Source organism: Brassica rapa, chromosome A07 (assembly GCF_000309985.2).
Source record: "Brassica rapa cultivar Chiifu-401-42 chromosome A07, CAAS_Brap_v3.01, whole genome shotgun sequence".
Taxonomy (NCBI): domain Eukaryota; kingdom Viridiplantae; phylum Streptophyta; class Magnoliopsida; order Brassicales; family Brassicaceae; genus Brassica; species Brassica rapa.
The window spans coordinates 27830490-27857255 of NC_024801.2; the positions used below are offsets into that span (position 1 = coordinate 27830490).

Here is a 26766-nt window from a genome sequence, read left to right on the forward strand (position 1 = left end):
TTCGAGACTGCGTAAGAGTTAAGACTAAGAAGAATACCGTGTAGTACAGATCATTTAAAGGATTATGGAAAGTCGAGTTATTGAACAAAACAAAATGTAAGAGCCCGTGAAACTTGAAAGTGCATATAGTCGTGAATAATTAATTATATCACAGATGTATGCAATTAGTTAGATGAAACTATGGGTCACGGAAAAATAAGAAAACTGAAACATTTTGTCTCACACATGAACATGTGCATTTAAGAAGCTGCCAACTAATTAGATTAGAGGGAGCATTATGCAGTTGACCATTCAGACAGTATATTCGATGCCATTAGCCCATTCAACCATTTTCTTAAGCAGCCTCAAATCTTGCTTCCATTTTATCACGAGGATTGCTTAGCATTTATGCTCACTATTATAAAAGCTGCATACTTATTTGGCGCGCAGATCCGCCGCTGTTTTAGTCCACCGTGAATCTCAAGCTTCTTCCGCCGCAAACCGCTCACATGTTCAAAGACCACGTGCTTCCCACATGCGTCCCACACTTCGCCTCGCGTCTTCCATGCTGACTTTTAATAGTATACAAATAAGTATAACTTTTTTTTGTCAACTAACAATATAACTTATATACAAGTATATTATAGAGGCCATTAGCTAGTTTCTCAATTTTTTAACACAAGTGTTGTTTTATTTTTCTCGTGTACTTCAATATGGAGTAGGAGATAATTTTCTAAAGTTTGCGTAAGCGTAAATATAAGCATGTACTTGGTAATGATGCAATGCAAATTACTAGCTAGACATTACGTATCGCGTATATCGTGCATGCATTTTATCAGCATGATCCTTGACCAAGATAAAACTGTCCGTCCAGGTAATTAATCGTATTCTAAGTACATTCAAAATGTTAACCACGGACAATATTGCACGAGTTTATCTTAGTCTTTTTTTTTCGTGTGGTCAGGGATTTGTATCAGAGCTTGGATATACGTAGCGATAAACTCGAGTTGTTCGGAAAAATGCGGCTAGGAATAAAATACAGTAATACACAACAAGATAAGATGGCGAAAGGTTCAGACTTTTGCTAGAAAATGGAGGAATGTAATATAAAATTGGTGATATAATATAGCGATGATAATGGTTGAGTTCTCCGCCAATCCATTTCTAACGCTCTAGAGACTTCTTAATATTTTTGAAGTTTTTTATATCAACTAATTAAAGTCTAAACCACCCATTATAACCATCATGATTATTGCATGCGACTAAACCAAAAACTTTAAAAATTCAATATATAGTGATGTTAATCTATATCACGATCGGCGTCTTATGATATTATTCTTAATTCCATTTATTATTTATAATACGGCATCTATATTTGAATTTTGAACCACATTTTGTTTGGCTAGTTCCGTAGACAATTCGTGGTGATTACAAGTTAATGCTACAGAGTCAGAAATCGGAAATTCTATTGTAAATTAATCTCAATGAAAGAACTCACGCCCGCAGATGAATCAACACATCACAGATATAATTTAATGTTTTGCATTATATCTACGAAATTATTGTTTGTAGTCTAGTTTATATATTGATTGCTTGCTAAGTTCTCAAATAGTTTTTTTTTTGTAAAAGAGTTCTCAGATAGTTGACTTTGAACCAAGAGTAAGTTTTGTTCTTAAACAATTGTCTCTCTTTATCTCCACTAATAGGAATGTAATAAAATAGAGAAGGGTGAGGAGCAAGTAGGTGATCCATTGATAAGAATATCAAAACTGTTTTGAAAGCAGCCCCTCTGCCGTCACTCACCACCTTATTCTTATCTCTTCCTTATCATTATTACCAACCAATTATTTATTGTCAAAGCACCATTATTTTCTCTTACCTTCACAAAACTGCATGTTGAATAAAAGATAAATACATATTCGATCTACCGCGGTATGAGCAAATTAAGATTGCAAAGCTACTAATCAATCATGTTAACAGAAAATATAATATAAGGTTATTTGAGTATCAGATGTTTAACATAAAAGTTTTCAAGCTTCAAACCGGTTAATATCAGTTGGTATGATTAATATCAGTCTTACCAGTAGGTCAAAGCCGGTAACTAAGCTGCGGAGTGCGGACAGTGAACTGCGAACACAAGCCCAGAAAGGTCAACAAAAACAGGTATGACTATCGACTAAGCATTTCACAAATGGTAATGCGACACGTGTCTTCGAAGAGTAATCAGACAAAAATTACTAATATTAACGCGTCATCCATCATTGGCTGCATGTCATTTCTCTACAGCTCACATGCTACGTAAAACAAATTTACCTGTATTCGATCTTCGAATTCAATCGAAAAATTAGATATTAGAAGGTTATTATAAAGTTATATATCTGCTCGTGAAAATTAAGAGATTAATTTAGACTGCTAATATAAATCATAACCACGTTGGAATTTAATTTAGACTGCTAATATAAATCATGACCACGTTGGAATTTTTTGATAAATCATATCATAGCATTTGTTTAAGGTTTTTTTTTCCCACCAAATAGCACTTTCAAAATTAATCAACGACCTTTACTGTACATGTACACCACCGTAAAGTTTACGGCAAAAACAAAATAATTCATTATGCAAATTGCAAAAGTTTCTTTTCATGAATAGTATACAATGTCAAATCAATGATTTATGGTATAGTGTTATTTTCACGTTTTCAAAATATAGCAAAACATAAGAAATGTAAAAATTTATCGAAATTTTATTCTAATAGTAATTTTTAGGGAATTTATTATTTTTTGTTTTTAAATGATTCGGTCTCTGAATGGTGACTGCGGTTTGAGCGGTGCGGGATAAACGATTCAATTGCGGTGTGGTTTTAACAGTTATAAAAATATATAGATATATAATATATGTTGTTACTGTTAACTGAAGAGCAGAGCGGAACGGGACGGGACGATGATCACCGGGACGATCATCACCATTCGAAGCTTCAGTTTGGTTGACAAAAAAAAAGATTCAGCTTGCGAATTCTTTAGTAATTATTCTGTTCACGGTATGCGGTAACTTTAACCAGAAGTCTCGGTGGGTTACAAAGTTTTATTTTAGTCTTATATTTTCTCCAGGATATTATTTTTCTGGAAAGTGGGAAATATCGAAAATAGTAAAATGCATAAAACGAAGATAATACGAATAAAAAATGAAAAATAGTGTGAGGAAGCAACATCCACTATATAACGAGAGCCAAGCTGCTGAGGGTAGAGCATCCATCGGTGAGGCTGAGAGTAAATTCACTACAAAAAACTGAGTGTCCTCCCCCACAAAAAAAAAGTTGTTAGCTAAAAATTGCCATTGTTTTTCTCATTTGATCCTGCTTATTTCAAAAAGAAAAATCGGTTTCCGGGTTTATTTATGTTTGAATGATTTTAATTGATTATTCATACGAAAATTCAAGCTTATGAAACTGTGTTTTTTTTTATCTGCACATTTGATTGAAAGATTTGTCTTCTGAAGTTTTATTTTTATTTTTCATAGATTTAGTCGAGGGTTATTTTTTGTTCCCTCCTCTTGGATCTAAACAAGGTTGCTTATTTCAAACCTTTTCGATCCATTTTTATTTTCTTGAATCTTCTTGAAAAAACCCTGTTCTTTACTTTTGATAAGAATCAGGTGTATATTTTCGGATTCAATTTTATTTCTCTTTTAAAAAATTAAAATCATAATGGAAGCTGCTTTGAATATGTACAATAGCATAACGTTTCAACAGCCAGATTCGTTTGGTGGTGGTGAACTCATGGAAGCGCTTGTCCCTTATATAAATAGCGTTTCCAATTCTTCTCCTTATCTCGCGTCTGCGTTTATTCAACCCGCAGCGTCTGCGTTTCCTCCTTCTCTACCTACCTTCCCCGCTTACTACCCGGAAGACTATTCAACGTTCATGACCCAACCGTTTACTTACGGGTCGGATCTTCACCAAACCGGGTCATTAACCGGGCTCAACCACCTCTCTTCCAGCCAAACTCATCCTCTTCCTCCCATGCACCATCAGAGCCACAACAACACCTTCTCGAACCTTCTCAGCCCTAAGCCGTTACTGATGAAGCAGACCGGTGCCACCGGATCTTGTTTCGCCTACGGTGCTCCGGCCAAGCCGACGAAGCTGTACAGAGGCGTGAGGCAGCGTCACTGGGGGAAATGGGTGGCGGAGATCCGTTTGCCGAGGAACCGTACCCGTCTCTGGCTTGGGACGTTCGACACGGCGGAGGAAGCTGCGTTGGCCTACGACAAGGCGGCGTATAAGCTGCGTGGCGATTTCGCCCGGCTTAACTTCCCTAACCTGCGTCACAATGGGTCCCACATCGGAGGCGAGTTCGGCGAGTACAAACCGCTTCACTCCACCGTCGACGCCAAGCTCGAAGCTATATGCCAGAGCATGGCGGAGGCGGAGAAAAACGGCAAAACGATGACAAAAGCATCGAAGAAACGTGCCTCGAAGACGGTTTCATCGCCGGAGAAAGTCAAGGCGGAGAATAACTCGAACTCGGTCGGTGGATCTCCGCCGGTGACGGAGTTCGTTGAGTCCGCCGGTTCTTCGCCGTTGTCGGACTTAACGTTCGCCGACACTGAGGAGCCGCCGCAGTGGAACGAGACGTTCTCGTTGGAGAAGTATCCGTCGTACGAGATAGATTGGGATTCGATCCTGTCTTGAACAGTTCGTGTAATAGTTTGGTCTGGTAAGAATAGGGGTAAAATAGGAATTTAGGAGCCGCCTGTAATGGAGTTTTTGGAAATTACATGGAGAGGCTCATAGAGTAATTATGTTTATGATTAGTGGGGTAAAATCTCTTATGTTAATATTGTGTTTGTATTAGTCCTCTGTGTCGGTCCAGCTGCGGTTTTTTGTCATGCTTCGACCATGCCACAGATTTCGTTTTATGTAATTTTCTTTTTTTGGTCTATGTAATTTCTAGCTTTGTTTTCTTTATCTTAATGCCATATTTTTTAGTTTAATTTTCTAGTAAAATGAAATCATTCCCTTCTTTTTCTTGAACAAAATGAATTCATTCCCATAGCCCTTATTTACATACTCGTCGATGTTTGAGTAAATGTCTGAATATGTGATTTAGTTTTTTTTTATAAACAGATTCGGGTTGTTGCTTATATGATTCAAATTGTCAGCTGGGTCGCCAACTACTTCTGTTTTAGTTAAATTTGAAAATGAACAAGTCTTTCGCTCAAAAACTAACGCTTAAAGGATTTTGTGTGCTAATGCTTTCATTACGATTCAAAAGCAGTTTTTACTGAAATATAACAAGTGTACTAAAATAATATTGACTAAAAACAAATTCACGATATTTCGTCCGCTTAACTCACAATCGACGAAGATAAATCTAAATGTATGTTTGATGTTGGCTAGTGGTTTTTGTTATCACCCACAAATAAATCATATTAGTCGAACTGGTACGAAAGTTCCCATTCATATTTTACATCCTCAATATATACAATCCACTAATGTTGGCAAGAAGTGTTAAAACCGCAGAACTGTCAACTAGGAAAACTTTTGAAAAATTATTCAACGAAGTATGTAGTTTGCATAGAATAGGTAGCGCAACGGTTTGATTATGCTATTAACGTATTCTTGCATGTTTGACAATTGTTTATATGCGGAATGGAATCTACAACATCCACATAACGTATAATTCACCACCTTCCACGTTTCGTTTTTTGGAGTTTGTCCCGTTGGAGATGAACTTTGCAAGTAGAAATCAATGTCAACTATGTATGATTCTTATCCGTTACAATTCACAAGTGGTGAAGCTTCGCGTGTTGCTAGATGTGACCGGCCATGCCGCAACTTTCGTGCAGCATCTTCTATCATTTTATTCACTTATTATTATTACATTCAAGAAAACCAATAATTCGAACTATAGTGAAGTAGAAAAAGACAAAGTCGGCAGATAAAATGATCGAATCCTCATCACACATTTTTATAAAAAGTTAGATATGAATTTCTGCCAGTACACCAGTGGGTGGGTGTAGAGCTGGGTTGCGGGTCAAACCCGCCCCGCTGATCCGTCAACCCGCGGATAAACTGATTTTTTTTACTCAAAAAATTTGACCCGCTTGACCCGCAAGAAGAAAATATGAAATCCGTACCTGCCCTGCTAAAATCCGCGGGTGATCCGCTAGACCCGCGGATAATATTAATAATATTAAAAATTATTAATTTAAATATTTTTTATTAAAATAACAATAAAATTTAATATTTTAAATATTTTTATTAAAAATAACAATAAAATTTAATATTTTAAATATTTTTTATTAAAAATAATAAATATTAATCTATTTATAATTAAAATTAAATTATTTTTAAAAAATTTTCTGAATTTTGGCTGATCCGCACCCGCCCCGCATAAAAATCACTCAATCCGCACCCGCACCCGTTAACCAAAATTTTCAAATCACTCGACCCGCACCCGCCCCGCAGTGGATCAAATGAGGCGGGGCCCGCGGATAATGATTCATATTCCCAACACTAGGTGGGTGACTCGAAGAAATAAAGGGAAAACACCAAAAAAAGAAGAAGAAAATGGGTGCAAGTGATATTGTAACAGAGCACGAGAGTTTTGGACTAATATGTTGGTACTATCAAGTATTCAGAACTATGTTTAATTTTTTTTTCATACGGACGTAAAGAATCAAAGAAAATCTCAAGATATAATCTAAAATCGAATAATATAATAGTTAATAGTTATCTATAAACTAAAGTTAAATATTCAAACTATATCGATATCATATTGAATTCATTTTCTTATTTTACTCAACCATGCAAAAATGTAAATTTTTTATTTTTTTTTGTAAATCTTAGGTTTATTTGTAATGAAAAGAAAACTATAATACACAGTTTTCAATCTATCATTATGAACAAGAACATTAATCTCATATCGTTTATGCGATGGCACGTCAACCAAATTTGAACGTTTGTTCATGTATTTTTTCTAAAAGTTTATTCTCTGTAAATATTTCAAATAATCTACAGAAGAATCTATGCATTCTCTTAGCATTAAGTATATTACAAGTAGAAATATTATAAGAGGAGAATTCCAAATTACGCAAAGGAAAGCATAAAGTTGGAAAGTTTGAAAGAAACACAAGAACAAAGGAGCCCACCAAAGATTATGTTCACACTCCATTTCTCTTCTCTTTCACATGCATTTCCCCAACCATGTTTTGTACAAAAAGTAGTTGAACTTTTAAAACATTGCATTCAATTCTCTAACACCATTATTATTAGAGCACCATCACTGAAGATTTTCAAATGGGATTCTCAGCCCAAATTAAAGTGTATGTATAAGATGCTCTTACCCTTAACGTGTAGTGTTGAATAAAAACTAGTACCAATCTGAGTAGTTGTATCCATTCTAGTAGATACCCATCCTTATTTAGATTTCAACTTTAGACAAACAACTCAATGATTGTGTTTGAAACCAATATATTTCAGTATTAAATAATAGAAACATAGTCAACTATGAACATTTTAAAAAGTGGTAATCATGACTTTGAATGAAAAAAAAAAGCATTAGTTTCTGTAACTCTATTCAAAATTAATCTTACAACACTCTTGGAGCTTCTTGAGCTGCTCCTCTTGATCCTTATACAATGGTTTTGCATTTAACTCAGCCAAATTTACCAATCTCCATCTTTTTCTTTATCGCCCGTTGTCCATGATATACAAATGAATCAATGATTCCAGAAACCGTGAAAATGCCTACAGTTTACAAACAATAAACCAACATTTGTTACGTTTAATGATTCTAACATGTATAAAGAAAGTACATTTGATTGAATAAGAGATAGAGATAGAGAGAGAGAGAGAGAGAGAGAGAGATCAATCACACCTCCTACAATAGCGCAAACATTGGTGAGGAAGTGCAAGAACTCCACATGCTGCTCTGTAAAAATCACCTGACAACAACACTCAAAAGTAAAATGTTAGAAATGAGGATAAACTAATAACACAAGTATTCACACACACCAGTGTCTGATTCCGAGATACCTTAATTGGAGAAAGATCGTAGAAAAAGAAAACACCAGGCAGTGACTGCGTGCGTCCTGCTTCCGTTTTCTCGAAGTGCTCTGTCACAGAGAACTGCAAAAGTACCAAACCACAAAACCCAATTCTTAGATAATATAACTACAAAAGTCAGAGCAGTTTAAGGATAAGTTACAGCCAAGTGAGAGGCTCTGATCTGAGAGGTAGTTTCCTAACCTGGTTTGACTGAATAACATGGCCTCTAACATCTGTGTACTCAGTAGGTACAACCTGCAATCCAGAGTTAAAGAAACAGAAACACCAATCAAATCTACAATCATCCCAACATAACAAAACGTGGAGATGGCTGTGTAGAGACAAACCTTGATGAAATACTGATACATGCCATTCAATGTCTCCTGAGTCCACTGCACACTAAGAAACCAAGAATAAATTTCAGAAAGATAAGATGATTTTGTAAAACTGAGTCACAAGAAGAGGGGTTTGTTTACCCATCTAAGGGATTCACTACACCAGGGAAACGGTCACCAAAGGTCAGGCTGTTCACCTTGTGGCTTATCTAATGCAACAATGGGTCAGACACATCATAATAACAAAAGTTATAAACTCAAAATGGTTATTCACTACTTACATTGTAACTATCTCCTTGGAACACTAACAGATCTTGTAAATGAAAGCCTGATTGACGGAAGGTTTTCCCAGGAACGAAATGAAAACTACCAGCCACTTTATTAACTTCCAAGAAACCGAATATGTTACAACCTTCACCTTCCTCCTCCTTAACCCTTTGCACAAAACCTTCTCTTTTACACTGACACCAACAAACACATACATATCATCTAGAATATCTCCAAAATAAATCAATAATCCATAGTAGGCGCTAGGCGTCTAGTTACCATATCATTACAACTAGATCATCTACCATATCATTACAACTAGATCATCTAGAATATATATAAAATAAATCAATAATCCGTCTAGTCGCTAGTCCTCTATAAAGCACCTAGTTACTACATTATTACGAAAACAAAGTGACCACACCTGGTCAATGATATCAGGGTCTGTCATGGCCCAACCTTTCTTTCTATAAGCTTCCCGAACTTCCTCACAAGAGTTACAACACTCATCATCTGACTGCAAAAGCATTAACAACCAGAAAATTAGATTCCGAATATACCATAAGCAAAGAGAGGTAGGAAACTTACAGCTTCAGCTCCATAACAAGAACCACAATAAGTTTCATTATGCTCTAGCCTCCCACCATGTTTCTGCAATGGATTTTCAATCTAAAAGAACCAAAAAAAAATCACATAATTAAAAAAAAAAACGAAATCTTTCCCAATCCTTAAAAAGACTTCTAACCTTTGTATGACCAATCCCATCTTGTCTCGTCTCAATAACATTCCCATAAGCATCTAACCTCCTCTTAGACATATCATGTCTCTACAACTCAAATAACTAAACACATCAATGACTTTTTTATAAAAAAAACTAAACAAAACAAAACAACACACCACATCTAGATGCTGCTCTCCACTAATATCCATCGAATCAAGGCTTATAATGGAACAAGCAAGAGCAGGGAAAGTCGCATCAAACTGCAAATCAAACAAAAATAGAAAGTCATCTTTCCAAAGATAGAAACTTTCAATCTAAAAGTCTACTAACATTGATGCGTAGCTTCTCTCCTCTTGATGTATCAACACGGAGCTGAGACTCAGTAACGGGATGGAGATAAAGTCCTGACCAAAGATTCAAACTTTATTCATGGGTACTGTCACAAAACTGAGATTTGGATGAAAAAAAAGAAAGAAGCTTACGAAGCTCGGAGAAGAAGAGGATGAGCATGACGAGGGAGGAAGCAAGCGTGATCAAGCCGCCGGAGAGAGTGCGGCTGTAGAAGTCGTCGTTGATCTTGGGGTAAGCGTCTAAGTTCTTCAATCTGTTCATCACGCCAGCCATTGCCACCACCACCAACAAAGGCTTTGGCTTTTTTTTCACGATCTAGTGAATATTTATTTTATATTGTTTAAATACGAGGGTCGTATTCGTATATGGTATGGTGTGGTATGTATGCTTTTTATGTACATTTTTTTTAATATTTCTGAGATTAATGGGCTTATGTGCTATTATTAGCCAGATAATAGAATTTAAGCATAATTATCTTAAAGGCCCATCTTCCCGTTTTGTTACCTTAATACCTTAAAATGTATTAGTAATGATATTTTTATTTAATAAATATATAAAATTAATTATTTTATTAATTTTTGTGAATAAATCTAAAATGCAATTTAAATGGAAGGTGTATTTTAATCGTTGTCTGGTCCACTAAACTCGGTTTGTACCGAGGGAAAAATAAAAATAATATTTGGGCTTTAAGTGGGCTTATTGTGGGTCCTGAGATGTATCATCACAAGGCCGATGTTTCACAACGCAAAATATGTTTTAGTGGGTCCTAAGATGGGCTTTAAGTGGGCTTATGGTGGTCCTAACGAAATTAGCATTGAAACCCCTTAATTATTGGGCAAAAGTAACAAACAAGTCAGCGGATCCCAAGCCTTTTTCCATTAATCTTTCAGCTTTACTCGTTAGTCTTTCCCTATTTATTCAAAGTAAAATGTCTTCTTCTTTCATAAGCCAAAGATTTGTAGAACATATGAGCACATGAACTCCAATCTACGTAAAAGAGTAAAAAAGAGTCCCTCCTTAATGAACTATCACATCTTGTCTATGTTTGATAAAGTTATGTGGATTCATGCATTTTAAAAAGGATGAGTGAGTTCTCCTCAAAAGTTAAGTTATATATTCTTTTTTTTTAAGTTATATATATATATATATACACTACTATAGAAAAAAAGAGTCCAGATTAACAAAATAGTTGATAATTTATGGACTTTTTATAAAGTAACCTATCAAAGTATTTGGTGAAGATTTTGACGTTACATGATAGACTTTTGTAGTAAGGATAAAAATTTAATTAGGTATGACAAAGAGCTTAGTGTGTTCCGTAATATGGACAAATGTATCCACTAATTAATAAATCGAAAATTTGATAAGCTAATTAATCTATCCCAACTATTTTTTTGTCAACAACTGTATAATTTATGGGAAGGATAATATATTTGTTTGCCTCCCCACAGAAGAACTCAAAGTACGATTGCCTATCGGATATTCTCATTTAAGTAAGCATAGCAAAAACGACCCGTTCGTGGCAGATATTGGGAACCTGCATATACAACAAAAAATATTGGCAATATAAGATTTGTAGTTATAAAGTATCGAATAAACAAATATGATATGTGAATACTCTTTCGTATTGCGATTCACCTTCACGATTTGATGTCTTTTTTATATATATTGCACAACAGTTTTCTTGGGACGAGGCTAAGAAATAAAAAATGTTTCGGGACGTGACAGTTTTTGTGTAGAAACTTCATCACCTTAAATCGTGATTTTGAATAATACCATACATTCCATAAATATTATATAAGACAGAATCAATACAATGGTGGGTGCATTCGGAAAAGTTTTCTGTTTGGTATTGTTAAGTCACCATGGTTCACACCTCTTATACGTACTGTATAGACACTTCTAACATGTTACACAATATATACACAGCTAATAGCACAATTAAAAAAAAAATTAGAAACCAGTATGTACGTTAAAAACTGAAAAGTAATTGGAAATGTTACATGCATACTCAGAAATACAGTATGTTGGACAAGTGACATAAATCGAAAAGTATTTAGTAACAGAAAATATCAATAGTGGTTTAGAGTTGTACTCGATTCACTAAAACACTAGAAGGGTTTCCATGTCGGTTTAAGTCATAAGTTGGCAACACTATTCAGACCTAACTCTAATAGTTAATTATATCTTTCATAAAAAAAAATTATGTACCAAACCAATTACATGTGTCTTCACATGTCTTTACATTTTGTTTTTCTAATTTTCTTACTCAAATAAAATACTCAATTGTGTGCATGCAACATATCAATTAACGTAAAATAATTATATTGATAAATTAGTACATATTTCCTATATAACCGGCCACTATTAGTCAAAGAGTATCTAGCTATTCATACAGTTAATACATGCATGAATTACTTGAATATTAACAATATTAATAACAATCTATACGTGCAGAAACGCTTTTGCTTTTCTACCCAACAAATTTCAATTGGTTGTTTAAAAATATTTGATCGTATGCAACTATGCATGTATTTAGACTAAACCTTGTAATTGATGGTGAACTCAAAGTTGGCTTTGTATGTTTGATTACCAAAAAAAAAACTCAAAGTTGGCGGCATACATAAACGCATAATAGCATCTCGAACGCGGCGATAGTAAAATTCAGCGGTTTTCATCATGCTATACTTCATAATTTTGAATTGTCGATATATGTTGAAAATCCCAATTTTCCCGAATTGTGTTGTGTTTTCCAATTTGGATCAAAGTTTGCTTCACATTACATAAAATTAATAAATCTGAATTTTTACATTTTATTGTTGTTTTTTGTTGTTGTTTACCAGCAAAGTAAAAAGATTTGTGTCGAATATTGTTCACATTACTCAAATACATATTAATTATTGATACCACTATATCATTTTAAATGATGATATTATATATTTTAAACCAACCGATCGAACTAACATTGAATTGATCATTTGGAAGAAAGAACAATATACAAATGAGCTCCTTTAACTCTTGGGGGCAAGACGGTTGGAATGTGACTCTATGCTCCATCGAAGGGACCAACAAACCTTCAGTGTTTTTTTTCTTCTATAATAATTTTCTTTTGATAGCATCGGGGAGTATATAGTAGGAGATGAGCCAAATACTGATTTACAATCTAGTAATTAAAAAAAATGTGAATACCTTGGCTAATTTAGAGAAACTTAAATATTGTTGCTATCAAAACATCGTAGCAGTGCATTTGCTGAAATTTGAGAGTTAATCATGTTTTGCATTTGTAAGCAGAATAAAAAAGAACTAGTATTGTATTTAATCGAATCTGATACAACAAAATCATCGCATGTTTACATTAAAATTTGGTTATAACCGTGAGAATCAGAGAGTTATTTTTCGATAATATTCGTATATTTTTCTAGATAATGAATCAATGGAATCGATTAAAAAAAGAGAGATTTTGATTCTATCAACTACAATATTAGAACAAGTCACTCTCCCAATCCAATTTTCTGAACTTGACTTGAGATTTAACAGTGAAAACTGAAAAGTCTAAAATTAAAGGCATCGCTTAATCCATAGATCTCTCCCAAGTCTAGAAAGTTTAGGCAATTTACCAAATTCATTATGCATGATATATTAAATATAATTCCCCTTTTAAACATGTAAAGAACCGAGCCGGCTTGTAACTGCTAAAAAGCTTGGAAGAGAAGAATAAAATCTTAAATAAAAAAACAATAAAAGGCAGTGAGTTAGTTATAATCAAAACAGTGGTTTCACTATTGTGACTCGGTGGGGACCAATAAAATGTTTAAAAAAACCCAGTTCATCTTTTTTTTTTTTTGGTCAACAAGCTTTTATATTAAACTAAATGCCCAGCGGGTTTAAGATGGCTACAACCGGAAGTGAATTCAACGGCTAGATGAAAACGAAAGGTACAACAATAAAAGATAGATGTATTTAAGGGACGAAGATACCCTGAGACAAACTTCACTTGAAACCCTAAAACTGATGCTCCCAAGAACACACTAAAATCGGTACATGAACCGATGAGAGGGGACCCTAAAGATCGGGTTTGAAAATCGTTGGTGAATACCAACACTGATGAGCTCATTGAGAAGCTAGATGTGACTATGCAGTCCATTAGACAAACAATATCAGCTATAATCCGGGAGACTAGGTGAATCTCAACTGTGCCGGAAAGCATATTGTTTGGTGAGACGGTTGATACCGTTGTCATCTCCAATTCCATAGGTATATTTGACTTTGAAACGAACCGTGAGAATGACGTCGGATAAGATTGTGGTGGGAGATCACTCGAGAGTCCTTTTGGGTCATGAAATGGGCTAGAACCCTTGCTGTTTAAAGCCCAGGCCCAGAAAGGTGGAGTGAAGCTCGCGTCTCGGCGTTGGAGGGCTGTGTCAAAATCGCCGGTGAGCTCGCATCTCGGCGTTGGAGGCACAAAACGTTGTGGTGGTGGGGCGACCTCTCGTCTGAGAGTGACTTGTTCCGAAGAAGGCGTGAGCGGCTTGAAGATAAGAATGAGGAAGCACCTAAGCAGAGAACTCAACGTTGTGGTGGTGACGGCTCCGCCTTGTCGGTGTGAGAACAAGACAGCAGTGGATTTTTCGTTGGCGGCGATGAAGGGAAGCGGGAGTGATGTCGACGTGGATGGGTGGAGCTGAACCCAGCGAGGATCTTTTAACCGAGAGATCCAACTCTCAGAACTGATGTTCCAAACAGAGGAACAGTCGTTGTGGAGGTTACGAAGTACGGAGGAGCAGCAGTGGCCTTCAGAGGAGCTGACGCCAGGGCCACCGGTGGTCTTCATGGAGGTGCTTGAGACCAAGCTGTTCGAGCCATCTGAAGATCCAGCGGAGACGAGCATGAACGGAAGTGCTGCGAGGACGATGAACGAGCTGACACTAGGCATGACTAGAGAGGGGCTGCTCGCTCGGAGAGGATGAGTGGTAGCGAGGAGGGGAACATGGGAGGCGGTAGTGTCTTGGATTGGAGGGGAAAAGGTGATGACGAGCGGATCTAAGGGAGCAGCGGCGTGGGAGACGACGACAGTACGAGTACAGATGTTGAAGACGACGAAGAAGAAGAGAGAATACATTATAACACAGACGAAATTGAGGGCCCGACGCCGGTGGCCATGGGCCTCACCATGTAAGAGCGGCGGCAGCGTGGTTATGTTTTCTAACCCAGTTCATCTATTATTTGAAATGTATATAATCCATTCTTATGGAATTTTTCTTTTGAAAACATAGTTACTATTAATTTGTGAAAATGGAAAACATAGAGTAAAACCACAAAGTAAACTAGGAAATAATTATATATATTACTAGGGTAAACCCGCCCTACGGGCGGGCAAAAAATTAAATAATTTTTTAAAACTTTTGTTTTAAAATGATTTTTTATACAGGTCATTATTTTTAAAGTTGTTTTCTTTCAAGTCAGTTTTGTTACTATTTAATAGGTTTCTAATATAATTATTGTGATTTTTAATAATATTGTATTATATTTTTATTATGTTAGTATATATATTATAACTTATTTGTTTCGTATAAATCAACTAATTTCATTTCTTCTATCTTTGTTTGTTGTCAGACTATTTTATATTTTTTTCTTTGTTCGATTATGTAAAGACATATTTTTATTTTCATATCATTATTAATTTAAATTAACTATAATTTTGTATATTTTATTTATTATATAAACTACTTTCATAATTATATTTTATTGTTTATAAAATTTAAATTAGTTTTTAATAATATATAATTTAATGATGCATATAATTTTCTAGTATATATTATGAATATTATTACACCTTTGATATATTTTTATCTGAATGACATAAATAATAAATCTACATATAACATTTAACTGCTTTTTATTTTTAAAAAAATATCATTTATGATTTTATGCATATTTATTAGGTACACATACGTGTTTTAAAAATACTTTCATCTATTTTTTTAAATGTGTATTCGATTGTATATATTCAAATTTACAATATCAAATTAAATATTTAATAAACTTAACTAATATTAAATGATTTTAAAAAATAAATTAAAAGTAAACAATTTTTTGCTAATATTTTTTCATTTTTATTATTAAGATTTTGGAACAAAGAATATTGAGTATTAGATATTGGCTTCAACTTGATTTAATTAGTTATAATTTGTGGTAGGGACGTTGATAAGCATGTATAATACTTTTTAATAGATAAAATGTTGAATTTCGGTTAATATTACATTTGATGTGTGTTACAAAATTTCTTAACTGTTTTCTGTAGCTGATAAAAAGAATTATTGTACATTTTTAGCATATTCATTTATAATATAAGATAATTGATATTTTTAACTGTTGGAAATGTGTTAAAATTTAATGTTTTAATGTTTTCGATGGTATCTTCAGATATTACATTTTTCATAACGACTTTGCAATATTTTAAATCAACACAACACATATTTACTTTTAGCCCAAAAAAAAACAAAAAAACTTTGCAATATTCTGTAGCATGTACATTCTAAATAATTTATTTGCCGAATCTTTAACACTCTTTATTGTTTAGAAATCTTATCAAATAAACATTGTTTGTTTTATCCTTTTATTTTTATTGATAATATTTCAACGCTACTTAGAAAACTATTGTTCCTTGCATCTAGTCAAGTTTTTTTTTCATTACTTCATTTCCTTCCAGTGAGCATCAACTTTGACTCTTTCACCATTATATAATAACAATATACTCTTACACAGCTTCGTAACCAAAGAATTGTATAGTATTGAATTGATAACCACCCGACAACACTCCCCTTTGCACTGTCACCACAGCGATCCGTAGGCCCATCACCGCCAGGATAACACACAACAAAAGAAAGTCTTCCAAAGGCTGTTTTGGTGTTTAGAAACCGGTCTGAGATTTGCAGCTGAAAAATCTGAGAATCAGATTTCCAATAGCTAAGACTGTCTCTTACAACCCAGCGTGAGCAATCACATTCTTTACCTTGCTCTCCTCAGGCAGGTTCCTTTGGAGCAGAACTTTCTGAATTCCAACCAAGCAGACGCTCCATCCAACCAAGCTGAGTACATTCCAGCAGCTGAGAGGGACGGTGATGGTATCTTCAGACTTGATTAAGATTTAACAATAACTATGGAAACTCTGTATGTTGAGAGAAAGCCTGCATCATAATTTGATTGTCAATAACATGCGTTTGAATGTGTGGAGAGGCTGACACCACCACACCGACAATAAGAAAGCATGTTACCATTTAAACGGTGCCGACGAATTGAACTTCCGCAATGCCACCGGCGATTAAACCAAACACTACGAAAGCTCTTCCCACAGGTTCAAGGGAAGGATGCTAACCTTTATATTGTGTAGATTACACCGCATCACAGAGAGTAAACTCGCATTCAACGTCAGATCGCGCCTCATTTCGGTCTTTGGAGTTAAGAAGGTCATAAAGGCTATGGATCTGTAACTTGGAGCGTTTCATCTAATTAGGAGAGTAACCAGAACGACGCCATCGAAGATCAACAAAGAGATACCTCGAAACTCCATCATTTTTGTTTGGGAACTGTTTTGGTGTCGTTGAAAAGAAGAGCAGAAACCCTAATCGGCGTGCATCTCTCATGATTTTGAAATGGGCCTATTATCTGTATCAAAACCGTAATTGAAAACACCAGCCCACATCAAGTTTTAATGAAACGCAGAGTATAACATGAGCACGGACACGTGTTGCATTGTTAGAGTTCGATTTAGTGACGTGGCAAGCTGAGAAGAAGAGAATAGTCTTCTTTATAGTATTAGATTAGATCTTTTTATCAATTATCAAAATGAGTTATAGAAGAGAAAGGCCCACCCTGCATGGCTGCGTCGACCATGCGAGCAATTCTTTTTGGAAAAACAGAAGTCTTCCTTAATGGGAAAGATATTCCAAGTCCTCGTTGTGAAATGGGGACCCCGACTAAATTTAAAATCTCATAAATAAAAATGAATTAATCAACTTACACCTTAAATTAATTATATTTCTTCACAAATGGTTTAGCAGCCTAAGTTTTTTCCATTTGAATCTAATTCCAATGAAAATCCTAAATTTTGAAACAATATAAACGTTTGATAAACTCAAACGCTTGTATATTGTAATCTCTATTAATTGGCAAACCATACACGTAATCCTTGTTAGTGTTCTGTGTTCATAATGTACCATTCCAAATCTAACTAATTAACAAACTGTTTACCAAAAAAAACTAATTAACAAACAACACTGCTCATAATCTCAATGCAGTTCTCCTAATTTTCACTCATTTTATAATAAAACTTGTAAGTTCTGATGTATTTACGTGTCTACCTATTATTCTTATAATGTTTGTTATGTTCTAGTACTTGTTCATACATATATATCAGAATCCAATTAAGATTGCTTAAATAATTAACAAAAAAATTCATGTTAAGAGAACCTACATTGTAAGTTCATAAGTTCATTTCGAATGTCTACCATTAACAATATATGTTGAAAATATTAACATAAACTTTCTCATTTTCACAAAAAGAATCATTTTTTTTTAAAAAAAGACTAATGGTATTAACAGTTTAACAAACAAAATTAATCATGGTTCAAGTTTTACATTATTCACTCTGATTCATAATATATGATGCTTAAAGACCTTTGATGTTTTAACATATAAAATGTTTTAACATTTCTCTGTTAGTTTTGACTTTATTGAAAACTATTGAACTAATTATAATTTACAGTAATTTTAATGATTGGTTAAAAACTTTTAAATTATATTTTAGTGATACTAAAGAAAAGTAAAATTCTTAATTTTCTAAAATATAAAATTTTATATTATGAAATATATGGAGTATAATGTTGTATACATCCTTATTAACGCAATTTCTACTAATAGACGATTTTTCTATGTATGTAAATAGGTTGTAAGCACGAATCCATATATGTGTAAGCATTTCTGAATTGTAACTTAATTTTAAGCAACATGTGTATCGAGTTTGAAATGTGTTAGCGTCTCAAACTAATCCATTTATTATTCGATCACCAAGTCTCAGACTTTTTAGTACCAGTTCAGCTTACAATATTGATTTTGGAAACATATTTTTTCTTAGAGGGACATGGACTATTCATAGAAAATTAATGGTATATTTAAAAGGCGACACACATATAAATCGAAAATTATATATATCGTGTCGGAAATATAATTTGGTAAATGGATCTATTTACAATGAACTTTTAGGTTATGGTGATTTAGTTCATGAACCCAACTATGCCGAAGTTAGCTTTTCTCTAACCGCCGCCAAATATAAAGTAAAATAAATCAAACCACACCGCACAACGTCTTGGTAGCAGCACGAAAAGGATCGGAAACTTCCAGTCCATGTGTTCGTGACTGTGTTTATGTGTACAAATTAACTAAAATACAATGGAACAATTAACTTATTAAAATAAAATTAATAAAATACTTAGGTTATTGTCCCCGTCGGAACAGGAAATCTAAAGGGCTTCTAGTTTCGTGCCCTTTGTGGATTCTCAAGTAACAAAAGTCAAGAATGTTGACCCATGTTGTCGTCTTTAGTTATGAAACTATATTCAAACATCAATTACACGTAATTTAATGATGATTTAAAAAGCAGTACAACAACCGTCGCGTATAGTATTACTTTGTATATAATGAGTGGAGCCGTACGTAGAATGCGAACATGGGCATGCATCTGCAATGAGAACCAATGAAAGAGAAAAGTTATGCACTTGAATTTTATTATATGGTTTTTATTATATGACAAAACTGTAGAGTTTATAGCTAATAGTTTTGGCTGAATACCGCAAAATTGTTAGATAGATTTGGGTGCGATCGTTTTTGTTCCTGTGGGCGTTCACCATTCTAGTACATATATTCGCTCTATTTCTTTTTGCTTTCCGGGGTTTAGTTATACTTTAAAAGATGTTTAAAAGTTCCTATTAAAGTGCCCAAAACAAGAATTTTCATCTCCTCTAGTTTGGTTAACCAACGCATCTGTGTGCTATGGTTTTTGCAGGTTATATATTATAATGTGATGGCTAAGACCGTACGACAACATTTAAACCTTAATTTGTCATAGCCATATCCTTGGTTGCATTACTATATAATTTAACCCATATATACATGCAAGCTATATATATACTTTCATACTATGTGTGCTCATTTTATTTACTGCGTCTTTAATTAGTGAATTGTGTTGCTTTTCCATACAAAACCAAAACCAAACGTATACTAAAAACAGAAATAGACTTAATGGAACCTAAATAATTCGATCTAGTATATATTTACCCCTAAAATATATATTACAATAGCATTTGTTATTTTTCAGGATGAAATATTCTGATTTCATTCTCTTAGAGCATCTCTAAAAGAAACTATATAATTTCAAATATATTTTTTTGTTTTCCAAAAAAACTTTAAAAACTTCAAGTTTATAGTTTTAAGGAGTGAACTTCGTATTTGAATACAAAATTTTACTACTCAAAACTCTAAATTTAAATTTTTATATTATTATTTGCATGTTGGTCCTTATAATTAATTACACATCATATTTATGATTTTTAAGTATTTTCTCATTTCTCGTTTTAATCTTTAAAACTTCTGTATATTATCAATATTTTAAATTTATTTTATAAATTCAAATTTTACAGATAAATTAAATAAACATTTTAAAATAAAATTTATAATATTTAAAACTGTAATTAGACAACAAGAATATTACAAAAGAAACTTAATAATTTTTTTTAAAAAAAGATACATGAAGAAATAATTATTACACAAATTTAAAATATTACAACAATACTAAAAGTCTAGTAAATTTGCTCTGGAACCTCTAAAATATTGTCCTAACAAATTTTGTGTAATTGAAGATGGAACATTACATAAATAATTTTATGGAATAATGTGATATTTTACTTGTACTTTAATATTTAAACATGTATATCTATTTATAATTTATATTTTAGTGTAAGATTTTATTAATTAATATTATTGTAGTATTTTTATATATGTGATAGTTATTTATGAAAGTTTTATGGATTTATATTAATTATGACAAATATGAGGACTATAGCATAAATTAAAATAGTTTTGTAATTAAATTTGAAGTTTTGTTTTTGGAGAAAAACACCTTGAAATTTCAAATATAGTGTTTTCAAAACTTTAAAATAGAGAGTATTTTTGGAGATGCTCTTATAATACTTGACCTCTTAATCTCCCATCAAAAACAAGTTTTAAATGAAGAACAAACCAAAGTTCATAAGAGAAAATTGTATTATGTCATCTTTTCTATTAATTCCGATATAGACACATTTATTGTGTAATTGTATTACATATTCATATATGTTTGATGAGGACAGATGTGTGCATATATAATATATACTTCATCCGTTTTAGAATGATCCATGTTTTAGAAAATGTTTTGTTTCTAAAAGATTCATATTTTACTTTTTTTCAATGTATGTAATAATGAAAAATTGTAAATTTCAAAAATATTAATTATGTTTACTGAAGTTTTATTGGTTAAAAATCATAAGAAATAATTAAACACGGAAAACAATCTATTTATTGTTAAAGTTTACGCTTTTTCTTAATAAGTATAAAAACTTTAGAATATACATTATTTTTAAACGGAAGAAGTATTACATTATGAAGTGGTCACCGAGAGGTTAAAAATCTAAAACAAGTCTTTCAGTGTGTTGAAATGGCTTTCGGTGAAGTTTAACCTTTTCGTGATTGTTAAATTTACGAATATAAATCGGATATGATTTGCCGAGATTATGTAGAGATATAGTTTTTGATCAAGTTTTTGGATTTATTAATACGGTGGTGTGTATTCTAGGAATTGAGTATAATCTTGAATGCATAAGGTTAGTGATTCCATAATATAAAACATTTCCAGCCGTTTTTGAGTCATTACATTCACTGAATTATATTTTACCCTAAGACTTCATATTCAAAACACAAAACACTTGGAAAATAAAATATTTTTAAAAGAACATATAAACTGACCATTCCAATAGATTCATTTCCACACAAGCCTAACCTCTTTATCTTTTTCCTTATTTTTGGTATCAAACCGTTTATCTACCCATGTAACTATATACTGGCCATAATCAGTTTTTGCAGCGTATTACAATGGAAACTTTTAGTTTTAACTGACTAGCTACTTGCTATTAAGCTAAATCAATAATCTATTTTTGACCAAAACAACACTCAAGTAAATCTAACTAATAGAATTAATCAAGCAGCTTCATAACATAGCTCGCATTAAAACAAAAAAAGCTGATTCCTGAAAATAAAACTTAAATAATTATTTAACAATGAGTTTTAAAAAGAGAATTAAAAGGCTGAAAAACAGAGAAAGAGAGAGGAGCATAATGTGGCCAAAAAGGTACATAGGGAGCCACAAATGATAGATGAAGTTTTTTCCAATTCTTTTCTCTCATTACATAAACTCTTCTTCTCAACACTTCTCCTTATAAATTTCTCTTCTTCTCCTCCCCATTTCCTCCACCTCACACTCTCTCGTTCTCTTTACATCTCTATTAACCTCTGCCTCGCCTCTCGTTCTCAACACTTGTGAGAAATATGATGAACCAGAATGTCATCGTCTCCGACAGAAAAGCCATCTTGGGTTCGAAAACCGTCACTGTCTCTAACTCTCCCCTGTTCTCTTCTCCTCCCACTTACTTTACCTTTCCTCGTCATAAGTTCTTGGAGCTTCTCGAAGCAGCCGATAAAAACAGCAACAACATCAACAAGAACAATCTTGGTGCTGGTAAGATTGCATCTTGGGTCGATTCCATGCGTGATTCTTCTCCTACACGTCTCAGATCCTCTTCACGTGACTCTGTGTCAGACAACGACCATAAAGCATCTTGGATCGTACGTTAACTTATATGTATACCATGAATCTAGATTACCCATTTCAAGATTTTGGTATCTCATTGTGGTTTCGTTTTTCTTTGTTTAGGTTCGATTTCCATCGGCTTTAAATATGTTTGATGAGATTGTGAATGCTGCAAAAGGGAAACAAATTGTTATGTTTCTTGATTACGATGGGACGCTCTCTCCCATAGTTGAAGATCCTGACAAAGCTTACATAACACATGAGGTTTTTATTCTGTTCCATGGTTAATTAAATTATTTTTGTGGTTTAATAATTATTTTTGGATTTTAATAATAAATTTCAACTTTTTACAGATGCGAGAAGTTGTAAAAAATGTGGCTCTAAACTTCCCAACTGCTATAGTCACTGGAAGATCCATTGATAAGGTACATTACATTTTTACTATTTTTTAACTACGGTTTAATATATTTTCAAAATGCATATAATACTCTATATTATTAATGTATTTTTTGACAAAGTTTATATATTAACATTAACTATGTATTAATTTTCAGGTTCGTGGTTTTGTCAAACTCAATGAGATTTACTACGCTGGAAGCCATGGCATGGACATTGAAGGCCCGACCAGCGAATATGCTTATGGTGGCGAGGTGAGAAAACAATGCAGAAAATATTGATACACAATAAAAATATCGATTTGATTTTAAAAATACTTATTTCTTTCTTTTGGTGTGAAATGGTCACAGAGTAATCAAGGAGTGCTGTTTCAACCTGCTCGTGAATTTGTACCCATGATCGAGAAGGTGCATTTTGAGATTGTTTTTTATTTCCCTTCACACAAATAATCGAATTAAGGAGAGTGAAAGCTAAACAGTAATTAAAATATTAACCGTTGCCTATATATAATTTCAGGTGTATAAGATATTAGAGGAAAAGACAAAATGGATCCCTGGGGCTATGGTGGAGAACAACAAGTTTTGTCTGTCCGTACACTTTCGACGTGTTGATGAGAAAGTAAGAACAAAAACGATGATTAAAACAACAAGACTTTTCTCTTCTTTGAACAATAGTCCAAATTGCTTAATGCTATTTTTTTTACCTAAAATACATTAAAAACTTAACAGTCTCACTTCTCTCTTTTTTGAGAGAAAATAAAAGCAATCTGTCGACAAAAAAAAAATAAAATAAAAGCAATTGTGTTGCGCAAAAAAAAAGCAATTGTTAAATAATATACGAGGCATTTTTTTGTCACGAATATACGAGGCATTTTTAGGATCAAAAAGCAGTGAAAAGAGAACAGTCTTATTTCTTGAAAAATGAATTATGTACTTCACTCTGCAGTTAAAAAAAAACAAGCACCAGCAGTATTATATAATTATAGTTATCGTGGGCACCGCATTACTGATATTTACCAGCAACGCTACTTTCCATAAAGTGTCTAATAATTATTTGTTTATGTACATTATTTGTTTCTAACAGAGATGGACCGGATTAGCCGAACAAGTAAAATCAGTTCTAATTGATTATCCACAGCTGAAACTAACCCAAGGTAGAAAGGTAAAATTGATCGCTAATCTATTTCTTTGTTAAACCAGTTCTAAATATGCATATTTATGTTGAATAATAATAGAATAACCATCACTAATCTACTTCCTTGTAAAACCAGGTGCTTGAAATCCGTCCTACGATCAAATGGGACAAGGGCCAGGCTCTCAATTTTTTGCTAAAATCATTAGGTGAGAGAAGAGAACTCACATTGATAATATCTATTTATTGAGGGGGATATGTTATATCTGCTTATTCTTTATATTTTGGTCTGATTAAAATAGGGTTTGAAAAGTCGGAAGATGTTGTTCCTGTGTATATTGGAGATGACCGTACCGACGAAGATGCGTTTAAGGTATGGTGACATTTAGTTATTAACACGTTTACGTACCATCAACTACTATTAATTTTAGGTTTAAGAATTACTTTTATTCTGCAGTTCGACTGATATTGACATAGTAATTAAATTAACCATAGATGTCAAAAAAAAAATTAAATTAACCATATAAATCGATAGGTTTTACGTGAGCGGGGACAAGGTTTTGGGATTCTAGTCTCAAAAGTTCCAAAGGAAACCAATGCCTCTTACTCTCTCCAAGACCCTTCTCAGGTAAATTAATTAGTCTTACCCCTTTGATGAAATATTTGAAACTACTATAATTAGATTGGTAATTATTTATTAAGGGAACCCATTTTATTTGCAGGTTAATGAGTTTCTGAGGCGTTTAGTAGAGTGGAAGAGGAAGACAGTAGGGGAAGCTTGAAAAACAAACATGCAACATTAATAACACCTGAGTTTATTTTATAAATCTTGAGGAGAAAATAATCGGTATATATAGACATCCTTCTAAAAACTAGTACTAGTACTAGATTCCTAGAGGGTGTTTTTTTGGAACTTTACCTAGAGAGGTGTCTTGGCCAGAAGCATCTTTACTTTTCTACATCGATCGAGAAATTGTAAATTTCGTGTGATGATTCAGAAAATGAAGAAAACACAATTAATATCATTTCCACTCATTTATCTTCTTCGTTTTTCACCCTCGCATAACTAATTCAACATCTTTTAATTGCTCTTTAACAAACATTTTGTTTTGCTGTTTTTTTACTGTTTAATCCCATAATGTTAATTCCACCTCTTAAATACTAAACCCTAAATTTTAATCATTAAACTCAAACTCAAATACACTATTTTAATTTTTATTAAAGATATTTTGGTGATCTTCCACTTTGTATACTAATTTTTGAACAAAAACTTTCTTTAGTATAAGAGTATTTCTCTTTTACTAATTCATTCATCATTTAAATCATTTAAATCACATGAATACATATGCATTTTTAACACATCATGAATACATATGCATACAACTAAGTATTGTAAGTAAGATATAAAATCATTAAAATTAAGTTTAAATAACTTTTTAGGAAAGTAGTATTAAATACGATGGAAAGTACTATTTTGCAGTGAAAGAAAAGCGATATTGTCTATTAATTTGATAAATACTAAAAAGTAGAATGCAAATATAATACTATGAGTGTGACTGGATAGTCATTTTAGAGTAAATGTTTTACAGTAAACTTATTTTACTTTATTTTCAGCTTAATGTTTACTAATCAAGAAAAATGTGGTTAAAAAGTATTTCAGTCACTTTAAGCTGAATACGAGTGAAAATGGAGTAAATAATCTCACTTGTTACAATGAAAGTAAACTTTTATTCTGCTTTTTCATATTATTTCTTATTACAATTTATACTCTCTTTTCTTCCTTTTATTACTCTCATTGGCGCTCGCATTTTTCTTACTTTTATTTTTTCACCACTTTACTCCATTTTAAACCAATCATAGCTATGAATTTGGGTGTCAGAAGGAACACACTACCATAAACCCAACAAATTCATGAAATACCAAAATAGTATTAGAGTTTACTGTATATATATGTCGGATTACCAACTTGAGTTTTTAAAATGATAGATGGCTTAACTCTCTCTATATTTTGAAGTATCAAAAGCTAACGTGGGGTCTGCTCAAGGACCTATAATAAAAAAAAAGCCATTTATCATTCACAACTGTATCCATATATAGTAAGCTCATTAACTGGTTAGGGATTTTGGACTGTTGGGATTGAGGTGTGGGAACTGAGAAGAAAAACAAGGGAAATTTGACGCAGCAATAATCTCCCAACAAAATGAATATTAGTTTGGACGACTTTTGTTGTATCTACATCTGTGTGGAGTTTCAATTTTTCGTAATTTCGTTACTCATTCATGTGTGCATATATACATATATGAAATACATCTATATAAATTGAGAACATTTAAAAGAAAAAAAATTGAGTACATTTAACTTCCACTACCATCGGTATCAATATATAAAAGAATATGTATAATTTCTGAAATATATGTATGTATCCAAATATATATGTTGACAGAGGAATAAATATATTGTCAGGCTCATCCTTGCTCCGCTTACACACATGGACACTCACTCATTAACTAAAAATATTTAATAATTTTTTAAACAATATTGTTGTAGACAAACATATAAAAAGATCCCTGATCTAAATCAAGAATCACAAGCCAAAACTAATAAAATTGTTGATAATACTGTCATTTTTAACATGATAAGA

At 33.0% G+C, this 26766-nt stretch overlaps 4 protein-coding genes across 5 annotated transcripts; 2 read left to right on the forward strand and 2 right to left on the reverse strand.

The window, feature by feature from the left end:
* Positions 1–3206: 3206 nt before the first annotated feature.
* Positions 3207–4999, forward strand: LOC103832233 (ethylene-responsive transcription factor RAP2-4). Its single transcript, XM_009108207.3, has one exon. It carries the CDS (start codon positions 3683–3685, stop codon positions 4667–4669), a length of 987 nt encoding a protein of 328 aa, XP_009106455.1. The 5' UTR covers positions 3207–3682; the 3' UTR covers positions 4670–4999.
* Positions 5000–7433: 2434 nt separating this feature from the next.
* LOC103832234 (endoplasmic reticulum-Golgi intermediate compartment protein 3) lies at positions 7434–10094 on the reverse strand. Its single transcript, XM_009108208.3, has 13 exons — positions 9835–10094; positions 9683–9756; positions 9529–9612; positions 9377–9457; positions 9220–9300; positions 9056–9148; positions 8646–8825; positions 8506–8573; positions 8377–8428; positions 8231–8284; positions 8018–8110; positions 7860–7926; positions 7434–7729 (listed from the first exon to the last, which is right to left on the reverse strand). The coding sequence occupies exons 1-13, from the start codon at positions 9974–9976 to the stop codon at positions 7638–7640; spliced, it is 1161 nt and encodes a 386-aa protein (XP_009106456.1). The 5' UTR covers positions 9977–10094; the 3' UTR covers positions 7434–7637.
* LOC117126730 lies at positions 10043–17281 on the reverse strand. 2 transcript variants are annotated; one of them, XM_033275705.1, is made up of 2 exons: positions 17079–17281; positions 10043–16890 (listed from the first exon to the last, which is right to left on the reverse strand). In XM_033275705.1, exon 2 carries the CDS (start codon positions 14820–14822, stop codon positions 13566–13568), a length of 1257 nt encoding a protein of 418 aa, XP_033131596.1. In that variant the 5' UTR covers positions 14823–16890; positions 17079–17281; the 3' UTR covers positions 10043–13565. The 2 variants fall into 2 exon arrangements, with proteins under 2 accessions (XP_033131596.1, XP_033131595.1); XM_033275704.1 differs by having other exon boundaries at positions 16978–17281.
* A 5003-nt stretch (positions 17282–22284) lies between these two features.
* LOC103832235 (trehalose-phosphate phosphatase B) lies at positions 22285–25164 on the forward strand. Its single transcript, XM_009108210.3, has 11 exons — positions 22285–22633; positions 22722–22862; positions 22952–23023; positions 23153–23248; positions 23345–23401; positions 23511–23612; positions 24078–24155; positions 24265–24334; positions 24428–24498; positions 24661–24753; positions 24848–25164. Exons 1-11 carry the CDS (start codon positions 22337–22339, stop codon positions 24905–24907), a joined length of 1137 nt encoding a protein of 378 aa, XP_009106458.1. The 5' UTR covers positions 22285–22336; the 3' UTR covers positions 24908–25164.
* Positions 25165–26766: the final 1602 nt, after the last annotated feature.

Excerpts from the sequence above, each read along its gene's own strand:
- LOC103832233 (XM_009108207.3), top strand. The coding sequence starts at position 3,683 with ATGGAAGCTGCTTTGAATATGTACAATAGCATAACGTTTCAACAGCCA.
- LOC103832234 (XM_009108208.3), bottom strand. The coding sequence starts at position 9,976 with ATGGCTGGCGTGATGAACAGATTGAAGAACTTAGACGCTTACCCCAAG. Across the intron at positions 9,149-9,219 it reads CTTGTTATGGAGCTGAAGCT|TCAGATGATGAGTGTTGTAA; the intron begins GTAAGTTTCCTA and ends ATGCTTTTGCAG. Across the intron at positions 8,111-8,230 it reads ATGTTATTCAGTCAAACCAG|TTCTCTGTGACAGAGCACTT; the intron begins GTTAGGAAACTA and ends GTACTTTTGCAG.
- LOC117126730 (XM_033275705.1), bottom strand. The coding sequence starts at position 14,822 with ATGTATTCTCTCTTCTTCTTCGTCGTCTTCAACATCTGTACTCGTACT.
- LOC103832235 (XM_009108210.3), top strand. The coding sequence starts at position 22,337 with ATGATGAACCAGAATGTCATCGTCTCCGACAGAAAAGCCATCTTGGGT. Across the intron at positions 23,613-24,077 it reads TTCGACGTGTTGATGAGAAA|AGATGGACCGGATTAGCCGA; the intron begins GTAAGAACAAAA and ends TGTTTCTAACAG. Across the intron at positions 24,156-24,264 it reads AACTAACCCAAGGTAGAAAG|GTGCTTGAAATCCGTCCTAC; the intron begins GTAAAATTGATC and ends TTGTAAAACCAG.